The following is a 19,111-nucleotide window of genomic DNA, read 5'->3' as shown; positions in this document are numbered from 1 at the left end:
CTGTTCACATCATTTCCCACAAGTCTAAATCTCTTTTTTCACTCATTTCTCCATTTTCCGTTTTACAAGTATACTTGCATTCGGGTTTTAAAAGTTCGATTGCATGTTCATTCTTCCCAACTTGTATACTTGTAAACTTTCCCCGAGATCCAAAATTGGCCAAAGTCAAATTTCCACCATTCCCATTTATTTCCCATCTTTCTCTCACAAATTCGTGAAGTGCAAGGGTTGGAGTTCTTTCCATTTGAAGAAGGAAAAATGTTAGTTGCAGCTAATTATGATGTTGCCTTAACACTTTTAAGTCTCCATCGCAATATACCAGGTTTTGCTTCAATGTCAGATTTACCATCCTCTCTTATTCCGAAGAAGATGAAGTGTAAATATGACAAGTACCAAAATGAAGTTTCACCTTCGCAAGTTTCCTCTCATTTGGATCACATAAAAGACACGGAGATAGGGCGTGTGGACATGTCAGAATTCGTCAAGAGAGTGGAGGATCCGCAGGATAGTAATATGCAGCGACTTTGGACAGCCACATCCATCACACATCCTCTTTTCCAATGGCTGCCCTAGAACTTGAATTTGTTCTCGCTTGTGCCCATCGCTTTGACAAAGACACAAGAACCATTAAAAATGATGACGGCGAAGCAATAATCCGCCTTGATGCAGACACAATTGAGAAAGTCTTCAGAATACCACCGGCACCTGTTTATATGGAAATTTCAAAGGACAGTTCAGCCGAGTACTATGTCAAGAGGGAAAAGGACTGCAAACGTCATATTAAGAGGTGGATTCATGAGCCACGAGCCGCCTACTCAAGGTGGGCTAAGTTGTACCGCTGTGACTTTAAGTGGGAAATTGGAGACATCATTACTCTCCTTAGCAGGATGATGGGTCTTGAACACTCCAATGTTTTTGAACCCTGGATGTATCAGTTTACCATGCTCATAAGCCAATCCCATCATATATCATGGGGAGAGATTATCAGTGATGCTTTATGCAAGCAACTTGCAGCAATCCCTACCACCATGACTTTCTACATGAATTCATACTTAGTGTATTTGGTAGCGTCATGGGGAGAGATTATCAGTGATGCTTTATGCAAGCAACTTGCAACAATCCCTACCACCATGACTTTCTACATGAATTCATACTTAGTGTATTTGGTAGCGTCACTCAGACATTTCCCTGGTCTTTCTACCAAGGGTGATCGCTTGCTTATACCTGGGTGGGAATATTATGATCAGCTGACTTTAAGACCCAACAGATTACATTTCATAAGAGTTCAAGATGCACTCTTTGGTTACTTCATGTGCCAGTTTGACAGGACTCTAAAGAACAAAAGGGTTTCAGATGAAGCATGGGAAAGAGTCAATGAGTATGGATGCTTATTTCTTCAATTCCCAACTTTCACTTATGTGAGAGTCAGATGCTACACTGGGCAACCATACATGCTCCCTAGATACCCGATTGATAAGATCATTCTTATGGAGTTAGGAAGACAGATCATGGCTGTGCACGCTCATCAATCTGTCAGACATAAGGTCGGAGTGGGGATTTCTACAACAAACCCATTGAAAATTGGTCGGTATTCTCTTGTCACATCCGTCAAAGCCAAAGCTATGGAGACTGAGATGCAAGAGATTAAACTCAAAAGGTTTAAGTCCAGGGCAGATTTTGATTACCGGGGTATGAAAGAAAAGATTAAAAAATCCTTCGTGCACGTGCATCGTATTGAGGATATCTGGGTAGATCTCCGTATAGTAATGGAGGTTCTCAAGATGGACTACTGCAAGCTTACCGTTGAACAGGTTATTAATTTGAACCTGGTGGACATTCCACAAGGAATGATCGATGATGGTCATGTGCTCGATCCAGAGTACGTCTCACGAAGGGTTGAAAAAGCCCCACTTCCTTTAATCCAATGGTCCCATAAAGAATGCACGTCCAGTCTTTAAAGATTTCAGCCTATCTTGGCTAACACCAACACTTGGCTCAGATGTAATGATGTTAGACTCAGCAAGATCAAGGTTGGGAAAGAAGATGGCTCTGCGGGGCCTCTTGGACGTAAGTCTGAGATTCATATTGACAACAAGGAAGGTGCATCATCTTTAGGCACCAGGATCAAATTGCAGGTTAGTCGAGCAATAGTGCTTCCTCTCGAGGAGGTGACAGTTCTTGGAAAGGAAAAGTCCCAGCTTCATGTTCATGTGATCGATCCTGATAATCCAGAAGAAGGACAACAATCAGATGATGCTCCTAAGTCTCTAGCTTCAGACTCAATTCATGAGATTCCTTCCTCAGTTTCCATTGAAATGCCTCTTTCTCCTCCTGACGTAATAATGGAAGAGTCTCCTCAGAATGCCGTTCGTATTTCAGCAGTTGAGCCGCCTCCTGATTAGATATCTACAAGAGAGTTTGCTGGAAATTCCTGAGGATACTCCTACATGTATCCATTTGTCAGAGATTGATACCTCTACTTCTGGCTTTGAAGAATTTATGAGGCAATCTTCATGCCCATTGGTTACTGAGCAAACTATGGTTGCCATCCAAACAGATACTCCTCCCAGGGTGACGACGGCTGTTCAAACAGAAATTGCTTCTCCTTTGCCTTCAACAGCTACTAGAGGAGAACTAGTCATTTTACCTCCATGGCTTAGTTCTTTTACCCCAAAGAGGAAGAAGCAGGAAATCTCTCTTGATGTCTTTGACTATCAGCAACTCAAACAGTCTAGGCCAAAGGTTGCTAAAAAGGCTAAGACAATCTCAAGAGTAACTGTTGATAGCAATAAGATGAAAGTGGCAGAAATTGTTGAGCCCCTTGCGGATAAGCCACGTGAGGAAATGCAAGCTGCCGATTACAGGGTTACAAGGATAGAATTGGGCAAACAAACGCATGAAGTGGTCAAACATGATGCCTAGCAATCTGTAGCCTCACTAGTGTAGCGGCATGATGAACTTCTAGCAAAGAAAGACAAGCTAGAAGAGGAGAACCGACAACTTGTTGCAGCTGTTCATAAAATTACAAGACCTGCTGGTGAAGGGAGTAATCCTACAAGTTCTTCCGGTTCCCAAGAATCAATTCGGGAAGTTGAAAGAGCTGCTCAGAAAGTACAAGCATTGGATTCTTGGGTGGATCAATTTCATGATCTGTGTGCACAAGTGCTGAAAGATATTTTCCAAATAATGGCTAAGCTGGAGACCATTGAAGAAAAATTGAATCATACCTCTGAGACTTTCAAACAGAATTTGGACTGGGTTGAAGGTAGTTTGACAATTTGGCACACAATGCCCCAACATCAGTTGAGTGTTCTTCAGGAGCATGCCATTACTCCTTCCAGGGTCATGTATTTGGAATTGAAGAACTTCTGGAGAATAAAGCCCTTGTTCTCAAATCCCTCATTGAGGAGATTGATGATGCAATGAGATTGCGGGTTGATGTATTCCAAGGTATTGTTTCCTATTGTGAGAAGGCCTTTTGCAACATAATGAGTCAGAATGGAGAATTGATACCAGAAGAAGAAGTGCTCACAGATTTACAGATGAAGATTCACAATGAATGGAGAAGCGAACAATTTTCGGCTGCTTCGATTCAGGTTTTGATGAAACATCAAATCTTTTTGCACGAAATCCAGTCCATCTTGGAGAAGAACATCTCTATGCTTCTTCGATGCCATGATACCATTGTGAAGACCATGGTTGTTGGCAAGAACATCCACAAATCGAATCCTGCTGAGCTATGAATGATCATCCAAAAGTTCGAAGGATTCATGTCTTCACATGCTGCAGCTTAAGTGTTTTTCAACACTTAGTTGCGTTTTTTCCAGAGTTGTAATCTCTTAGTTGTAGTTTTTCTTTTGACAAGTTGCATGTAAAAACCTTTTTGTAAATTGCAAGTCAAGTCTTTACTTGGACTTTTGTAATCACATGTAAGGCAACTACAAGCTGTGTTCAGTTAGGACTGTAGTTGGAATAAGTCATAGTTAGTTATTGAATAAGTCTTGGTGGTTGAGAGAATCCCTCAAGTTAGTTAGGATCCTCCCACCTTTTTCTCAAGACTCCTCTTCTATAAATACTTGAGGGGTCTATTGTAATCTTTATCTTTTAGAAAGCAAGCAAAAACTCCGCCAAATTTACAGCAAAGAAGTCTTTGGGCTCTCATGTGTGAATTCAAGAATTGAAAGAAATAGAAGGAAATCGCTCAAGCTTTGAGTCTTTGTGCTACATTCTTGAGTTTGTGTTTTATATTATCTTTCTTGCAAGTGTTTCTTCAAGAACTTAGTCAAATTTGATTTGCAGTCTTTGTGCTGCAAGTATTTGAGGTTAATATAAATTAGAATAAATATTCTTTTTAGAGGAGCTGTAAGACTTTGTGCTTGCACTTATTCTTAAGAGAGTTTAGAAGGAGATTTTGTGAGAAATAGCTGTGAGTTTTTGAGCTTATACTACTTGCCACTGTTTTATGTAGAAAAGAATAAGATATTTCAGTCTTTGAGCTGTTATAATTTGTTGTTGATAGCGTTAGTATAGAAAAGGGTAGATAGGACTTCATATAATCAAGACTTTGAGCTTGATATTGCTGTCTCGTCCCGAAGGAAGTGACGGAAGTTTTTGAGCTTTTAGGAAACTTTATTTCCTTTCTCTTATTTCATTTTAAAAAGTTGTTACTGCTGTTTTATGTTAAATTGCTATCACTTTTCTGTGAAGAGAAAATGATATTGGCTTTCTTGAAAGAAGAAGAAAGACTGCTGTCCCATCCCATTTTACTTTTAAAGTTGTAGTTATATAGTGGGAGCCTTCCCTTAATTAGGAGAGTTTACTCACACACTGTGGTTGAAACCACAATTTTGTATATTTCCCCAAGTGTACAAAATTTTCAACCAACAAGTTATTATCAACCAATCAAGTTATTCAAAGTCAAGGCATCCATGTTCAAATGAACTTGATTCATCCTACGAAGCGAACGACTACACGTGTGACATGTGGCACTGCATCAAATATTATTCCATGTACCTAACCTCATTTCTCATTGGTCCGAATTCAAAGGAAGGACATGTGCCCAATATGTTGTAATTTTCTTATTGGTGAATGGGGTGTTAATTGTAACTAACTCTAATTAGGGTCTTGTTGTCCAACTCTTGGCCATTGATTTCAAATCAATCTTGGCCCTTGATTTGTAATTGGGACTTATATATAAGGCTCAGCCTTCTCATTTGTAATGGTTTTTAGTTAATAATTCAGTAGTAGACAATAAGTAGCAAGTAGAGGTAGAGTAGGAGGAGAAGAAATTGTTGTCGAACCTATGTTGGAATGAACATACAATTTCATTTAAGTTATGTTGGATTCTTGTGTTATCTCAATGTATTGCTTGGTTTCCACTTCTCAAGTTTAGATTTTTAAATTAGTTGAATGGAAGCTCTTATTGTTGATTATTGGTGAAACCTAAATGTTCATACCATTTTGAATTTGTTGATTGCACGTTGCAGTTTACGGTTAGACCGAACTCAATTCAAAGCTTAACTTCAATTTCTTTATGCTCATTGTTCATGGTGTTGGTGTGCATAAGTGATATGAAAGTCATTCCCTTATCCTTGGGAGATTGCACCATCTTTGTGTAGTTGCTTCCTTATGGTGAAGAAAAGCTTGGTTTGGTTTGACCAAATCAACAATCATTGATTACGTTGTTAGGATTAGCATAGATTCTCTAAACCCTTTCCCTTTTGTCTTTTATTTTCCAAGGGAGTTTAAGTTCCACGTTCCAATTGTTTTGCGAAACGTAAGTCCGTTTGTGATTACCAACATTATCACATCATATACATAGAGTCTATCTAGAATATAAAATCGCATTGTAAACCTTGGAGTTGCCTTATTTGATCACATTGTTTTGCCATATGAGGTTTCTTTGTTCAAGAGAGGATAGAATACTTGGTATTTTATTCTATGTTCGAAGTGTCCTAAAAACACATCAACGAGTAGGTGCACTGTTACACTAATTGTTGAATAAAGCTAATAAAATCAAAATCTTCTCATACACTTATACATGAAGTTAACCATATGCAAAAAATGATATATTGTTGAAAATAGAAAGCTTCTACAAAGTTTCAACTTGTCGTTCTTATTCCATAGTACATTTGTAGACTTATTTGAGCTAACAAACTAATCCTAAGTTGTCATTCATTCCTGATATATAGGAAGAGGATTATTGAATCTAGGAAACATAACAAAGAAAGAGTCCTAATAGAACTGTATAACTAGTCAGTTTGTGATTACCAACATTATCACATCATATACATAGAGTCTATCTAGAATATAAAATCGCATTGTAAACCTTGGAGTTGCCTTATTTGATCACATTGTTTTGCCATATGAGGTTTCTTTGTTCAAGAGAGGATAGAATACTTGGTATTTTATTCTATGTTCGAAGTGTCCTAAAAACACATCAACGAGTAGGTGCACTGTTACACTAATTGTTGAATAAAGCTAATAAAATCAAAATCTTCTCATACACTTATACATGAAGTTAACCATATGCAAAAAATGATATATTGTTGAAAATAGAAAGCTTCTACAAAGTTTCAACTTGTCGTTCTTATTCCATAGTACATTTGTAGACTTATTTGAGCTAACAAACTAATCCTAAGTTGTCATTCATTCCTGATATATAGGAAGAGGATTATTGAATCTAGGAAACATAACAAAGAAAGAGTCCTAATAGAACTGTATAACTAGTCAGTTTGTGATTACCAACATTATCACATCATATACATAGAGTCTATCTAGAATATAAAATCGCATTGTAAACCTTGGAGTTGCCTTATTTGATCACATTGTTTTGCCATATGAGGTTTCTTTGTTCAAGAGAGGATAGAATACTTGGTATTTTATTCTATGTTGGAAGTGTCCTAAAAACACATCAACGAGTAGGTGCACTGTTACACTAATTGTTGAATAAAGCTAATAAAATCAAAATCTTCTCATACACTTATACATGAAGTTAACCATATGCAAAAAATGATATATTGTTGAAAATAGAAAGCTTCTACAAAGTTTCAACTTGTCGTTCTTATTCCATAGTACATTTGTAGACTTATTTGAGCTAACAAACTAATCCTAAGTTGTCATTCATTCCTGATATATAGGAAGAGGATTATTGAATCTAGGAAACATAACAAAGAAAGAGTCCTAATAGAACTGTATAACTAGTCATAACGGAGGACTTTAATAACCATAATGAAAATGCAACAAAAACTGATGATAATGGTTATGATGGAAGTATCCAATGAGTTGAAGAGGTCTGGTATAGATAGGAGTCTTATGATGTCCTTGGAGAGCCATCTCAACACTTGAATGTCCATTTTGCACCCCGTAGCTCTCGGCTATAGGAACATTTGCGGTTTCTGTAGTGACTCTGTTGTATGAGATCCACATAATGTTTTGACCACTTTTTATGCAATAACATGTAATGTCCCCTTTTTAGCAGACATGGAGTTTTGGAGGATTAGCCTATTATATGGCCCTCGTAGGCTAATGAGGTTGGTTAGAGGGTCTCCTGAGGATTGTTTCATCTCTAGCATTCAGAGATTTATGGATTTGGCCTTCGTTCGATATCATTTGGACTCCGTTTGCCATATGTACTATTTATAGTAAGCCAAAAGTAATAGAGATGGACCCTTTCTATTTTTAGAAAGTGTATTTGGTCACATGGGGAATTATGAGGAGAGACTACTACTTCAAACGACACGTTAATATGTTGTGTATTTAGGGAAATATTGTTATGAATGTGGCCAAATTAATATTAATTCATTAAATGGTTAATTATAAAGTTATAAATTTACTTTATAAAAAAATCACTTAAGTTGAGGGTCTAATCATCGTAAAGAGGGGGCCAAATTATATAATTAATTCATGAGCACATTTTCCTAAGTTGGGGGCAAATTATTAAATAAAGTGAAAGATATAATATTTTTAAGAGCATTAAATGTGCTTTATGAAGAAAATCGAACTTTCTTGAAGAAGTATTTATTTGGCATTGGAGTTCGAACTTGGCATTCTATTGGCATTTGTTAAACTCATTTTGGAGAGCACAGAGACAAGGGTTTATGAGTTTCACCAAGATAGGGCATTGGAGAAGGAACAAATCTTCAGTGTTACAGCCTTATGAATTGGTGGAATACCCAGTGAGTTTGGCTAAAAGGGGAAGCTTCATCCAGAGGTTTCAATTGTGCATATTGAAGGCCATATTTCCAGAATTTCAATTAGGTTTGAATCAGTTTAGTGAAGAAGAAGAACAGCAAGAAATTAATATACATTGCCAGTCAAGGGGTTCCTGTATGTCTGCTGCAAATTAGCTCCAGCCTGCTGTAAGTGGCGCCATTCCCTAGGTGGGGCGATTTTGGACTTAGAGCCCACAATAAATTCTGCAAAAAAATCATTGAAAGGGTGCTGGGGGTGTTTAAAGGACACACATCATTAGAGTGCAGTAAGCTCGCCTTCCCAGGCAATTGCATCACTCCCTATGCTGGCCGTACAGTTGTGTTTTGCTGCTGCAACATATCAATGGCTTCAAGCAACAAAGATATCAATTATCCGGGTATGATTGTAATGTAGGGGTATTTTGTAAGGATTAATAAATTTATAATTCTATTAAAGCTGTCTTAAGCTGAGAGTTTCAAATCAGCATTCTGATCATTAGAGTGTTCTTGGTATGTGTGTCAATTGTCCGACAAAATGTCCATTGGCTGTAGGAGTGCGTTTTTACTGTAAAACTCATTTATGTGCTGTTGGAAAGTCTAAGGAAAGTACCTCTTGCATTCAGCTTGTAGCTTAGTCATTGTAGTGTTAATTTCAAGCATTTAAATTGAATTCCATGTCCATTTAAGCATACAAATCAGACTGAAATCACAGACCAGCAAGCATTGAGTGTTTATGAAAAGTGTTTGACAATATCACTTGAGAGCAAAACTACATCAGATTAGACGAGGGATCTTATATAACATGTCAGTTCCTAGAATCACTTTCTATAACAATAATCACATAATTCCATCACATTTGCATATATAGTTATGCATATTATTATGTCTATCATTCACGAGTAAACATGCTTAGTACTTATCAAATAGTCTTAATACTTAGAGAGTATCATGGTTTTAAAGTAAAAGTCTGCAGTTATTAGGAAATAAAGGTCTGTTAGCTAAATGAAAAGGGCATTAAAATAAGTTCATCAATGCCTTGTACAGACAACTCATAGAATGATTGTCATGTCCCCTCTTTAGCTCTGTCTAGCAGAGACATGTGAGTTAGCTTATTATGGGGTCTTGTAGGCTGACAGTGATGGATAGAGACTCAGTGTGGTTATACAATGTTTGGGACTTGGTGTTGTGGCAGCAATTGATCAGTTTGGAGCAGTTCCTTATTTTTAGGAGGCAGTTCCTACGTTTATGGAGGATATCCCTACTATATAGGAGGTTATGATCATACCCAGGGTTGGGTCTCCATGAGATTATTCCTTGGGTTCAGTTTCAGAGGATTTGAGTTTGTTTCCTAGTTTCTAGGAGCATCGCTAGATTTTAGGGATGAGATTGCCAGTGGATCCTTGATTTCCGACTTCAGTCACAGACAGGTGGCAGGTTGACTTTTTGGTTTGTGGTGTCATTTGAGCATTTTGCAGCTATTTGGGTTATATTTTTAATATTTCCTAAGTTAGCGTTTATTATTTAAATAAGGCTATGTTTATAGCCATTTTGGTATAATAAGGGGTTTTTGGCCTCATCTGGATGCGTATCCCTTGGTGTAATAGCTCGTTGGAAAGGTCTTGGACTTTTCTAAATATTTCTCTTTTGACTTAGATCCTTTCGGTGAACGGATTTCTTTATATTTGAAAAAGGGTCGTTTTTCTATGCACTTGGCAACTTAAAATGAGAAATATAACATTTTAACCCTAAACGCCAAATTGAGTCACTTTTAGGGTTCGAGCTAAGTGGGAAGGTGTTATAAGGAAGTTGAGACCTAATTCTTGGTATCTTTTACACATTTTCATCTTTGATTTGGAGAATTTGCTCTGGAGAGCGATTCAGCATCTGGGACGAAAACCCCAGGGTCTTGCCTGTCTGGGACGTAGCCCCCAGCACAGTGGTTATTGGTTCTAGCATTCAGTTTCAGTGCCTTGGAGTTGGTATGACATCTTTCTGGAGGATTCAGTGGACAGAGTTAGGGTTCAGCGTGGAGGTTGGGGTTTCCAGCTTGGCATCACCTAACAGCCGTACGGCTGTACCTTGCAGCCATTTCTCTTCCCACGTGGAGCTATGTAAGAGCGTTGGACATTTGCAGCAGCTTCATTCTTGATTGCAGTATTCACTCTTTATCCAGGTTGGAATCATTGTTATTGTAATCTTCCTGGAATTGTTTGGAATCACTATCTGGATAATTATTTGATTTAAATAATCAGAAATCTGCTTGGTACGATTCTGATTTGGCTGTGTATGAACATTTATTTCCAGTACTCTTTTCATGTACTTGTTCTTCAATTATTACTTGCTGAAAAACTATCAAAAACACAAAAATAAACAAACCTTCTGCAACTTTTGTCTATTCTCTAAAACCATTAAAGGAAACACAGGAAAATATAGTTTATTAATTTAAAAACTACAACAGATCAGCAAGGGGATCCATCAGGGATCTTTCAATAATAGAACAATCCCATCTATTAGTATCCTAAATAAGGTCAAACTAGAACATAACCATTTATCTTTTTACTTAAGCATTCCTCTTTGTTAATGAACTTGACAATAAAACATGTAGTCTTGCAGGCTTCAATAAGACTTTAATAATAAATTCCTCACTTGAGTATGCACACCAATCACTTAGATACAAGAAAAAAAGCATGGCTACAGCATCATACATGACGTACCTAAGATGCCAGTGCCTGAATTGCTGCGATATTGGGATGAGTAATGTTGGCTTCTCTGAACAATAGACTCATATTTTTAGTTTTGATGCCATGGATCATAATCCATGAGATTTGTAAATTTGACAATATTTATAATTATAAATTTATATATCTGCCGATGTTGCTTCCTTCAACTAAAAACTTAAATTCATTTTTATAGTCATGTGATCAATGTATACTTGTGTATATGGTCAAAGTAGCTTCTGTTTGATTAGTTTATTGTGTCTCTAAAGTTTAATTATTAAAGGGTGCATGAAACAAGTTTTGAATCCTTAAACATCTCTATATTTCATGGTTTTTAAAATTTGCCAAATTTGGGCGCCAAGTCTAAGCCTGAGTCAAAAATCAGCTTGCTGAGTCCGAGTCTTGTAACACTGCTATAATTGGTATGGAATGATGTACAAAAAAACTCTGAGAAATTCTGAATTACATAGTTACTCTGCAAAAGTTTTATTGTTCCTAGTTCTTTACCATTATAAAAATGTTTCATTCAGTTTGGGTTTCTACTTGTATGAACTGACAAGATAAATTACTCTGGTACAAAATCAAACTTGAGTATGAAGCTTGCTCTACTTTTTTCCCCTAAAAATTTGCTATGCAACACTTGTATCTACATTTTTGTTATTTTATCTTAAATCTAAAGTGTTGTGTGGCAGGTTCGACAACTACTGGACAATTATGTTAAGGGCCATGTAATTGCAACTTTCCGGAATCCTAATGGGGCTGAAAGCCTTCTAGATTTGAAAAGGAAGCACACAGATCGACTTACTCTTGTACAGTTAGATGTAACAGATGAGAGCAGCATTGATGTATGTTTGATTTTATGTCCTTTAACTCCAATATAGTTTGACTCAAATGACTGAATTGAAGTGTTCATGTAGCATGGTACAAATGATTAGTACGTCCAAGTGTGTTTAACCAAAGAACATGGATTATAAATTTGTGCCATTGATAGGAAAAGAAAAACCATGAAGTAACCCAAATGGTAAAAAAAAGGCAAGTGTTGAGCCCTAGATTTGTAAGATCCTAGATACTAATTTATTAGAAAGTTTTCATCAAATGTGAATTGTGCTATATGAAAGATCTCTTATTACAGAAACAATACATTACTTTAGGAACAAAGTGTATCTTTCTCTTGAGTCTAACCGTATTGAAAAATGAGTTTCTCTGATTTAAGCTGAGTGCCTAAGAGATGCCATGAGATCAATGGAAGACTAAAAGCATCTAGGATGACTATTTGCTTAAACTCACTAACTATTGCAAATTATGTTGTCTTCAACAATCTCTCTGTTATGAATGTCTCTTGTGGTTGAATTTTAGATGAAGTCGGCCAAGTTTGATGATGCCTCTTAGGTTGTGTCCGAACTTTATAGAAATAGATATGGAACCTTTTGTGCATAATAATGCTGGAAAACCACTTTGAAAAATATCGACTGGTAACCTCATAGCAAATGGTAGAAATATCCTCTTCCAAGTGAGATAGCTTGTACAACTTGACCTATCTAATATTTATATTGAGGATGGAATGGTAATATGGAAAATCTAGATGAAAAGCATTTTGTTAAACTAATTTAGCGGAAGGCCCATAAGCAATGGTTTTCATTAAGTGATCTTGTATGTTGTCAAACTTCTTATTTAACTGAGATCAAGCACCTTCTCTGACTGGAAAATAATATGGCAATAAACTGTGGTGATTGAGTGCCATGAATTTTCTTATTTGTTGAGGGAATGTCTTCAATTTTGGTGTGAATCTTGGACAAGTTCCGCATGGAGGAGGAAAATCTGTCTTGATGGTGGGTCATATTCTGATTAGAAGAGCAAGCCAAATCTCATTAGGTGCAAAAAGTAGAAATTCACAATAGATTTCAAAAGAAGAATATTTTATAGATATATGAGTAGGTCTCTTGTAGCTATGTTGAATGATATGCAAGTAGCCATCTCATTGCTTACTTTATTAATTATAGATGTAGAGAGCATGGACTAAGGTTCCATTAACAAACTTAATAATGCTTACCAGAATGTGAAAATGTAAGTGGAGAAGCATAATTGACAATCAAGAAGCTTCCACAATGATCTCCAAAAGTGACTCAAGAATCATAAGTTGCTATTAGAAATGATAACAAGGGGCAGCCTAAATTGCTCCAAACGTGGCTGAAGGACAAGTTGACATCTTGTGGAGCACCATGTTGGTAGAAATCCTAAAGCTTGACATTACATGGAAAACAACATACAATTGAGATGCAGTTATGTTGGTGATGAGATATGAGCAATGCACTAATGAAATCCATCAAAATGGATTCGCACTGTCACAACAGTAATGATAACGATTGGCACTATCAAAGCTCCCAATTTGAAGGCTTAGATTGATTACAGAGAATATGTATGATGCAATTTTTTAATTTGTATATGTTTAGAAGGACAATAAAAGCGTTGAGAAGGTGTTGCGTGACCTTTTATATGCAAAAATGTTTGAGCATGAGAAGTTAGTGAGAAGGGCTGACATGACTGCAAAGATAACTAAACTTATCACCAAACTCAAATGAAGAAATCTGTTTGACTGACCACTATTGAACCTTGCAGGGATCAATGATTCAAACAAAATTGGGATCCATGGAATACATATCATTCTAATTATCATAGGCTGTGCACCTGCTCATGATAGTAATAACTCTAGTTGGATGGCTAAGAAGGTTTGCCACATTGTTGGTGATGCCCTTGTACTTGATCCCCAAATTAAATTGCTTTATGTATGATTTCTCACTTCAAATGTTGATTTTCTTGAATCACATTATGAGTATTAATGAACTAAGTGGTTGGTTATTGATGTGTGGAATGATTGACATTAATTCTTGATATGCTCCAGTTGTTTGATTTGTTGACTTCCGCTCATGCTAGAAATCTGTGGAGTTTCTATTGGTGAAGGATCAAATGGCCAAGACATGAATGCAAGAACATTCTCTTTTTTTTTTTTTGTGTTTGAATTCCAATGGATAAAATTGAAGAAAGATGATCACAACATATTGAATCAGTTTGCATTTTTAGTATACAATACATATCTCCATGGAGTCTCGGAATGGGGGATGAGGGGACCAAGGGCCTAAGTTTGGGGATAACAGTTAGTGGGAGGGTCAAGAGGTAGAGCTCCTAGTGTGATTGAGGGGCAGCAGACATTTTTTTATAATTTTATCACTATGTTTTTTGATATCTCCAATACCGAGTCCTCATTATATCTGATCAAACCTTAATTATTTAGAGAACCATATTATTGGGATGTCTTTTTAGAGTCTTTTTGAATGCATAAGGTGTGGTTGGGGCCAATTAGGCTTTTATAGTTAGCGTTAGTAGCCCATAGTTCCAACAAATACATTAAAGAAAACTTGCTTTTTGATGTTTTAGGCATGGGAGAAAGCCAATGGTTTTGAGGATGTTTGAGATATATGAAATTTCTTTCCAGCAGTCATTGGGATGCCTTGACATGCTCTCAACGTTCCCATTAGGGTGTGGTGCCTCAAAAACATGCCCTCTTTGAGGGAAGCATCTTGGGGACATCTCCTTGTTGTTGGTGGTGGGGTGGCAGCAACAGGGCCATGTCTCCTTAGCATCCTGCCATCCTAGGATCTCTGTCATGTCCCCACTTCGAACTATAATTTAATAAATAATAATAACAAATACAAAAGAATAAAATTAAGAATATAATTAAATAAAAAAACATTTTGATTAGAGTTAGTGAATGATCTATAAGCATAGAAATATGTCACAAGAGTGTGTACTACCAGTTGTCACGAACTTACATTTCAAATGAATCCCTCGAACATTGTATGAAGTATGAGCGTGATTGATAATATGGTGAGAAACTTCATGGCCTATTCCAAACAGGCGCTTGAGAGCCGATACAAGACATAATCATGCTACCCAATATCAAGATATTCTTACAACCATATGGAATAACTATACAAGAAATTGAAAACTAATTATAAATGAAGAAATCGACTATCTCCTAGTCAACGGTTAACAAGAAATAATATTGGCAAAGATAGCAATGTAATACGATAGATATGAAATATTAATCTCGACATAAGGAAGTGTTGACGTGTCTAAAATTGCATTGCTATGACTCCATCCGGCCAACGCAGAATAGAATACTAAGAATCCTATCCTCTCTTGAGATAAGGAAATCCCTAATGCTGGTTAATTTGATCAATGGGGATGACCTCAATGTTTCAGTTGTCAGGTTTTGACTGCAGGATAGCTTAGTGATTGATGTGATTTGCTGGGAACACAAGGTGTCTTACGATTTTGCAACTAGCTGGTCTTCTACGATTCTCGGACTGCGAAATAAAATCAAAAGGGAAGGGATAGGAGATCTAAAACTAACAAGACTGGTATGCGGGTAGACGGATTCAACATAACCAATCCCCGCTTGGCCAAAATAGCTCACAACCTTGCAGGAACGGTGCAATCTTCAAGGGGACTTGGAAGATTTTTAGACTGCAAACGCACGGCTAAGCACCCAATTCTGGCGTAGCCTAGACAGACACCTGCAATTGAAGTAAGCACAATCAAAGGCTCAAGTTAACCATAAAAAAGGATACACAATCAGTATATCCTCAATGATATGAGCTTGAATCTATCAAATACCTGCACACCCAAAACAGAAAGATCTATCTAAAATGCTTAAAGAAACCATGCAAATAGGATGAAAACAAAACAATAAACACCAAATCAATGTCTATATATTGATTTCAGCTGCCTATTACAACAATTTCTGCAGCATCTCTATGCTACTGCTAAGATCTAACCTATTCTAACTTATAAAATCTAACCCTCTAATAATCTAACCTTCAAAATTCTAACCAGAGGCCTCTACCTTTTATAGTTTTTACAATATGAATCAGAGGCCAGGATGGACTACATCCAAGGGTTTTGACCTGCCTTCCAAAAGCTGGCAGCCTTAACCCATGCCCATTAAACTCTTAGTCATCTATCCAACCACTATCCCAACTGCCTACAACAGTTTGGGCATTAATTTGAGTCTATCCGGTAGTTGGACATAACCATCCACAACTGACCTGTTTCCCCTTTGTTAATGTTTGTAGCTTCAGTCAAATGATCATTTAGAATACATATAATATATGTTGATTAATAATAATATATTATTATTAATCATATAAAATTTAATATTCAATATTATTCTATTCTATTATTCTTAATTAATAATTGATTGATGAAACATTATAATATTGATTAAATTATTATAATTAAAGGAGAGACATGTCCGTTCAAGGACATGCCTCTCCAAAGGAATATATATAGTATAATGTTATTCAATTTGAGAACACATAGAATTCCAAGAATGCAAGTATTAGATTGAATCAGATATATATATTAAAATACATCCAATAAAACCTGGGAAAATCAACATGGTATCAGAGCCAGGTCCAGGCTAGGAGCCCCAAGCACACGAGAGGTGTGGCTTAAGGGGGGGTGTTGGTGTTGGAAATAAGCCACACCTGGACCGACGATGGAATGGTCCAAGAGGGGCCAGTAGCTCAGTGGTAGAGCACTCCAGCAGCGTATGGAAGGTCCTAGGTTCGAGTCCTAGCTGGTCCATGTCTCAACATGGTATCAGAGCTCAGGCCTGTGAAGTTTAATTTGGAGGTTGGAGAAAGTTGGAGAATTCAGTTTTTTTTAGAATTTTCAGTCTGAAATATGCCATTGTACGGCCTTTGGTTGGTCTCAAAATAAGGACTATAATATATGGATGGAAAGATCTGTGTTTCTAGTTTTCAAATATGTTTATCTCATCAAATTTGATTTAGTTTTGTGCAAGATATGACGACTTTGGTGCAGGTCACTTGAAACCCTACCTAGGGTTAGCAGTTTTGGGAAAAATGTCATAACTTTTGTTTTAACCGTTGGATCTGGCTATAACTTGGAGGAAATGTTTGTAATTAGATTTTCGAACATCTCACCGAAGAGATTGGATAAATTTAGTAAATTGCAAAAGTTATTAACGACTGTGTGTGGCAGATCATAATGAAAGTGTTGATCAAAATTATGAAAATGTTCTACATCATTCAAAGGGAATTATGATGAGAGATGATTCATGCATGATATTTCTTATATGGGTTCACCTTATGAAAGGAAATGTTTTAAACTTAAGATAAGTATTCCATGTTTTATTAAGGCACATGAATTATTGAGTTTGTAATTTATGCTATAATATTTTCTAGTAAAATCTTGTATGCTTCTATCATTGGTATTTCTATTCGAGATAATTTAGTTTATGAGCTATTTGTAATCTCTCTCTGACATACCTTGAGGACGAAAGCACAATAAAATTGAATTAAAGGGAGAAATAAATTGATGCTTATAAACGAATTGATGATTGAGACTAGATGCAGAGGGAGTCTAACATTTCAAAAGAGGACAAGAGGTTGATACAAGAACTTGAGCTTCAGAGGGAGTAGATGGTTCAGTCAACTTGTGACAATTTCGATCATAGTGATTGAGAGGGATTTTCACTATTAAAGGTGAAACACTTATGAGGTAAAACTTGATTCAATTGATTATTATACTAATGAAATCATTTAATGCCTTATGGGCCTTGTGTAAATCATAAGGAAGTGACGACTTCCAAATGATTTCCACTTGTATTTTTGAGGTTATTGGAAGGTGACGATCTTACAATAACTTGAGCTTGTGGATAGAATCGCCAACATAGGCAATCCACATGAGAGCATGTGGATAGAATCGTCGACTGAGGCAATCCACGTAAGAGCTTGTGGATAGAATTGCCGACTGAGGCAATCCACATGAGAGCTCATGGATAGAATCGCCGACTGAGGCAATCCACGTAAGAGCTTGTGGATAGAATCGCTGACCGAGGCAATCCACGTGAGAGCTCATGGATAGAATCGCCGACTGAGGCAATCCACATAAGAGCTTGTGGATAGAATCGCCGACTGAGGCAATCCACGTGAGAGCTCATGGATAGAATCGCCGACTGAGGCAATCCACATAAGAGCTTGTGGATAGAATCTCTGACTGAGGCAATCCACGTGAGAGCTCAGGGATAGAATCGCCGACTGAGGCAATCCACGTGAGAGCTCATGGATAGAATTGCCGACTGAGGCAATCCACATAAGAGCTTGTGGATAGAATCGCCGACTGAGGCAATCCATGTGAGAGCTCATGGATAGAATTGCCGACTGAGGCAATCCACACAAGAGCTTATGGATAGAATCGCCGACAGAGGCAATCCACGCAAGAGCTTGTGAATAGAATCGCCGACGGAGGCAAATTCACACCTTGAGACTATGGTCCCCTGTAATGAGCATCATATGGTTGATGCAAATACTCCCAATATCATGAGATGATATTTTTGAGTTATGGTGAATATCATGTGCCTTGATATTCTTGTTTATACCATACTTCCTGATATCATAGTGAGATAATATTTTCTCTATTCCATAATTAATCTAGACTTAATGCATTTGCATTGATTTTATCTTCCCTAGCTAAGAGGGAGTGTTAAATATGTTTTGTGTAGCTATGGTGAGGGCCATAAGTGTTGACATGGGAGATCACTACACATTCTGTCTGATCATCCTCCGTAGCTAAGAGGGAGTGTTAATGTTTGTAGCTTCAGTCAAATGATCATTTAGAATACATATAATATATGTTGATTAATAATAATATATTATTATGTTATATTATTATATTATTATTAATCATATAAAATTTAATATTCAATATTAATCTATTATATTATTCTAAATTAATAATTGATTGATGAAATATTATAATATTGATTAAATTATTATAATTAAAGGAGAGACATGTCCGTTCAAGGACATGCCTCTCCAAAGGAATGTATATAGTATAATGTTATTCAATTTGAGAACACATAGAATTCCAAGAATGCAAGTATCAGATTGAATCAGATATATACATTAAAATACATCCCAATAAAACCTGGGAAAATCAACACCCTTTGTTTCAAAATATCTTGAGTGGGGCCCTTAGGGAGTTTTACAATAAAACAGTTTCAGTTCTTAAAACTGAATTCCTGGAATTAAATCCAGCTGTGTATTTCTCGAGAATGCATAGACTTGCCGCATTCGGAGTGTTCTTTGGTCTTTGGTGATGAACTTTAACTTGTCG

General features: G+C 36.8%; 1 protein-coding gene across 2 annotated transcripts in view; it reads left to right on the top strand.

Moving 5' to 3' along the window:
• LOC131065053 (uncharacterized) overlaps nt 1-19,111 on the top strand; it is a 186,660-nt gene that overhangs the window by 31,275 nt on the left and 136,274 nt on the right. Inside the window, exon 2 of one of the 2 annotated variants that reach the window (XM_057999436.2) lies at nt 11,602-11,754. The exons of the other annotated variant lie outside the window; for it this stretch is intronic. Coding sequence (XP_057855419.1) covers nt 11,602-11,754 — 153 coding nt within the window. The remainder of the gene's footprint in view (nt 1-11,601; nt 11,755-19,111) is intronic. 2 annotated transcript variants of the gene reach the window in all.

This window comes from Cryptomeria japonica, chromosome 11 (assembly GCF_030272615.1).
Source record: "Cryptomeria japonica chromosome 11, Sugi_1.0, whole genome shotgun sequence".
Lineage (NCBI taxonomy): Eukaryota > Viridiplantae > Streptophyta > Pinopsida > Cupressales > Cupressaceae > Cryptomeria > Cryptomeria japonica.
The sequence above is the reverse complement of the archived record's forward strand: the minus strand, read 5'-3'. Positions and strand labels throughout refer to the sequence as shown.